Source organism: Protomyctophum bolini (genome assembly GCF_963924005.1).
Source record: "Protomyctophum bolini genome assembly, chromosome: 18".
NCBI lineage: Eukaryota > Metazoa > Chordata > Actinopteri > Myctophiformes > Myctophidae > Protomyctophum > Protomyctophum bolini.
Window position 1 is genome coordinate 40,938,896 of NC_137879.1, and position 4,772 is coordinate 40,943,667.

General features: G+C 41.5%; 1 protein-coding gene across 2 annotated transcripts in view; it reads left to right on the plus strand.

Moving 5' to 3' along the window:
- Nucleotides 1-2,501, plus strand: part of LOC308333501 (TRPM8 channel-associated factor homolog) — a 36,106-nt gene extending 33,605 nt beyond the window's left edge. For both annotated transcript variants that reach the window (XM_080789955.1, XM_080789956.1), the window contains exons 18-19: nt 1,805-1,918; nt 2,104-2,501. In XM_080789955.1, coding sequence (XP_080646081.1) covers nt 1,805-1,918; nt 2,104-2,340 — 351 coding nt within the window. In that variant the 3' untranslated portion in view covers nt 2,341-2,501. The remainder of the gene's footprint in view (nt 1-1,804; nt 1,919-2,103) is intronic.
- Nucleotides 2,502-4,772: the final 2,271 nt, after the last annotated feature.

Here is a 4,772-nt window from a genome sequence, read left to right on the forward strand (position 1 = left end):
TACGTTTGTATTCATTGTAATAATAAATATCGCTATGATGAATTATCGGCCTGGTTGTCCGAGCCGAGGCATAGTCTTGCGGACGAGATCATGAGCCTCTACGGGGGACTGGGCATGTGTGTACACTGTACACACACACACACACACACACACACACACATGTACACACACAGTACGCAATGGCACGGAATCTGCCTCGGGCATCTTTAGCTCTCTGACATGCACTATAGCCACGGCTAAAAGTTGACAGGTTGAGTACACAGTACACACACACACATATGCTGTGCCTGTGTGTGTGTGTGCGGCTGTATGAGTTTGAGTGTGTGTGTCACACACACAATAAGAAATATTGGAGATTTTTGTGGAGGAGTTTTCACCCCCGCCGGCAGAAAAGAAAACAGCGATGAATACGAGGAAGAGGACGAGCAGGAGGTGGAGGAAGAAAGAGAGAGAGAGAGTCTGAGACTCTCTCTCTCTCTTTCTCTCTCTCTCTCTCTCTCTCTCTCTCTCTCTCATAACAATAAAAAAAAGCATCACAGCGCGACAACTTGTGAAGATTAGATATATTCGAAGAAACTAGCATTTAGGAACCACTGGAAAAAAGTATCCGTAATACGCAACTTGGAGCTCTCCAAATAGCCACATTCAGAAGGCTCTGCATGTGATTATAATGTCTCCGTCACCACCACCAGAAGTATGATGAAACTTTCATCTCATTAATCATTGACATAGCGTTATTTAGGCAATAATTATCAACTTGTATGGGTGATCATTTTATGTATATAAAATATTATACCCCTCCATACATACATACAGTATAGTATACATTATGTGTGTGTGTGAGAGAGAGGGGGGGGGGGGGGGTCCCGCCCGCCCCATATCGGTGTGTGAGAGAGAGAGAGAGAGAGAGAGAGAGAGTGTGTGTGTGTGTGTGTGTGTGTGTGTGTGCGTACACACATGCCCAGTTCAATGCGGAGACTAAAGAGGCTATACGTGCCCCCCGTGTGTGTGTGCAGCCTGCATCTGAGACGGGCTAGACTGTATGTTGTCATGCGGAGCGACGCGGCGATAAATCATGATAGCGATATTGATTATTACAATGAACAAGCATAAACACACAGTTCACCTGAACAATGTTGTGGTACATAAGATATTTGAAGACGGATATGCATTTTAGCCCGGTGCAGTGCCGCTATACTCAACCTGTGAGAAGGGTTCCCGCAAGCAGGCTGAACTTAGCCGTCTTTGAGGGCACGTCAGCGGGGGAGACAGAGCTAGATGGCCGGGGCATGGGACTAGAGTGCGAAATTGCGATTATGCTACAGTTACCCTAAAACAAAAAACACGTCAACTCAATGTCATTGTAACAAAGATTTTCGAGCGAAAAAATATTTTTTTGAATGAGACTTTCACCCAGTATTCAAGCTAAATGTGACACCAAAATAGTAGCATAAGTTGCTATGCTACCACGGCCACCAAGCCCGGCGAGCCCGCATAGAAGTCGATGGGGAAAGCCCATCGCCACTCTGACGTCAGAATCATGATAGCATTGTTTGATAGCCGTTCTTAGCTCCCGAGGGGCGTGTCAGTGGGCCTTTAAGGAAAATCCTGAAAGCTGGGCATAGAAGGGGCTCAAAGATAAGTCAAAACTAACTAAAAACTAACTAACTCATTATACTAAAGTATAATGAAAAATCAGACCCGTCTGAAGTGAGTGGTGCACAGTGTGAAGCTCAACAGCGCCCCTTTGTCACCTGTACACACACACACACACACACCAAACTATTCTAACCTTGCCATACAGGCTCACCCTGAAATGACTACGGAGAAGAGGAGGGAGAGGGTGGAGTCCTACGTCAAGGGAGGGAGGAGCCTCAATGACTGGCACGTGTGGGTCGCTCTGGAGACGTACATGCAGGTAAGCAGCGCTGGTAGTACATGAGGTACCAATACTGCAATGTAGATGTACCCTGTCTGGTGTGCAGTCCACAATGGGCTTGTAGATCGGCAATTTTTTTTGGCCCTAAATGCGCCCCCCTCCAGCCGTCGGCGAAACGCCAATGGGCCCCAGCCTCTCGATTTAACATCTCCTCTCCTCTCCAGCTCCAGGAGCAGTTTGGCTGGGCTTCCTTTAAGAAGGTGTTTGCAGAGTACCATACCATGAATGACGCCATGCCTCAGGACAACCAGGCCAAGATGAACCTGTTCGTCCGTACCTTCTCCCAGGCTGTGGAGCACAACCTGTGTGGCTTCTTCAGGGCCTGGGGCTGGCCACTAGAGGCCGCCACCGAGCAGAGGCTGTCCGGCCTGCCTGCCTGGAGCGACCACCCCATGGTCTAGTCTAGACATTTACTCTCTAACGGACCCTTAATTTCTACTCCGATGGCCCGACTTTGAGATTATCATTCTGTGAGGTTGTTTTTTTAAATGTTTTTGTTTGTGGTTTTATTTTATAGTTTTTTATAGATAGAAAGTAGGATGACAGGAAATGGGGAGAGAGATGGGGGGTGACATGCAGTAAAGGCCGTCGGGATCGTGAGTCGAACCCACGGCACACTGCCAGACTGGATTACCAGCCATGGTGCCTGGATCGCTGAGCCACGGCCCAAGCCTTTGAGGTTGGTTTTAAGCATAATTTGTGGATCACAGACACTTTTGTATGGGTCCCTTTTTGTTTCCTACATTTCGTTTTTAATTATTATTATTATTGTGTGCTCAGATCTGAGTGTGCGGAGCTTCCCTTTATTTTTAATTATTATTATTTAAAAACATTTCCAAAAAATAAAATAAAATAAAAACAAAATTCAATGGGTTTTTTGTCTCCAGTATTTCATAATGGAAAATTACATTCCATAAATTAGAAAGAAATTGTTTAAGTAGAATTGAAAATAGCCAATCTACAAGCTCACAGTGCGGTGCGAAGAGACGCGCCGTGAGCTTGTAGATCTGCTATTTTCACTAGTTTGGTTCCCGGGCCAAACGTCTAATCTCTCCTCTGGGTCTTGAGGTAAAACGTTGGGGAACCACTGACCCCTAGGGGTTCCTTGGGGTTACTGCATGGGTAACCAGCATGGATTCATCATGTTAGAAAAGCTAAGCAATAACTTACACAACAAAGCTAATATGAAGCTTCAAATCAATGATTGAATCTGCAACTGAATTGTATACAATATGTAGTGAGGGTCCCTGCTTCCTCTATTTCTCAGTTAAGGGGTCCTTGGCAAAAAAAAAGAAAAGAAAAAAAGAAACAAACATTGACGACTCCATGTGTAGTGATTCTCACATGCGGGGTATGTGTGCCTCCTAGGGATACAGGACGGTACTGCATGTGAGAGAAAGTGGAAACATTTATTTTAGTGTCATGTTTTTAACCCTTTAAAGTTCACACCAAGAAAGAAGCAGTGGAAAAAAGTATGTCTTTGCATTTTCTACTTCCTTTAGGCAACAAAACATCAATCAATTTTATTTTAACTTATTAAAAAATAAGGCTCTACCAAACTGTAAAGATGTCGCTTTGTGGTAAACGTGCAAGCTAAAATAAAGTAATCCAAAAAATACTATTTGCTATGAATAAATACAACTTCTGCCTAATTCATTGTTGTTATTATGATATTTATTGAATGTTTTTTCATTATAATACTAGAGCGTTACTCGCCCTCTTGGAACGATGCAAGTTGGAAATTCATGCCCCACTTATATGGCTGTGTATGTTGCCCGCCTCCGCTAGGGGTCAGATGGCGGGTAACCAGAGTCTGTAGAATGTATAAGAAAAGACAACAGGCTCTGTTTATATGTCGCTCTTTTCGCTGCTGGATTTATTATCTCCATTTCAAATATCAAAATGATAGGACATAACAATCACTGGTAGCACTTTACAATAATGACCCGTTATAAAGCATTTATAAACGTTTATAAGCAGTTTGTAGACTATTAACAAATCATTAACAACCTGTTTGTTGACATTCGTAAATGATTACTAAAACCGTTATAACTATGGTTACAAATAATTTATAAGGTATTAGTAAGTAGTAAACTATTCATTAATAAGCCATTTATATACATCTGTAAATGATTATTAAATAATTTGTAATGACCCATTTTAAAGCATTTATAAACGTTTATAAGCAGTTTGTAGACTATTAACAAATCATTAACAACCTGTTTGTTTACATTTGTAAATGATTACTATTTGTAAATGATTACTAAAACCTTTATAACAAATTTACAAATCATTTATAAGGTATTAGTAAGTAGTAAAACTATTCATGAATAAGCCATGTATAATACATCTGTAAATTATTATTAAATAATTTGTAACTGATGCTGAAGCTATTTGTATATTTGGGAAATGTGTTTGTTCATGTTTAACATATATATACTTTGTAAAACATTCCTAAAATATCTATAAATCCTTAGTACATGCTATTATGTGCCCTAAAGTAAAGTGACGACAGTTCATCATTTACAACTGGCTGTTAATGTGTTTGTTCACGTTTAACCCTACATTTTATGTTGAAGATGTTGTGTTGCATTGTGGGTAATCCTCAGTACAGAGGAACTCCATACTGAGGGTAAGATGGTCTCCTGTTTGCTCAGGCACAAACAAATTAATTACAACACGCGCACACACACACACACACACACACACACACACACACACACACACACACACACACACACACACAATTGTTAAGGTCCCTTATTGTATTTATCTGATTTCTTCTTCCTTTTAGCACATAAACCAACGCAACAAAAGCTGATTCTGACAGTTT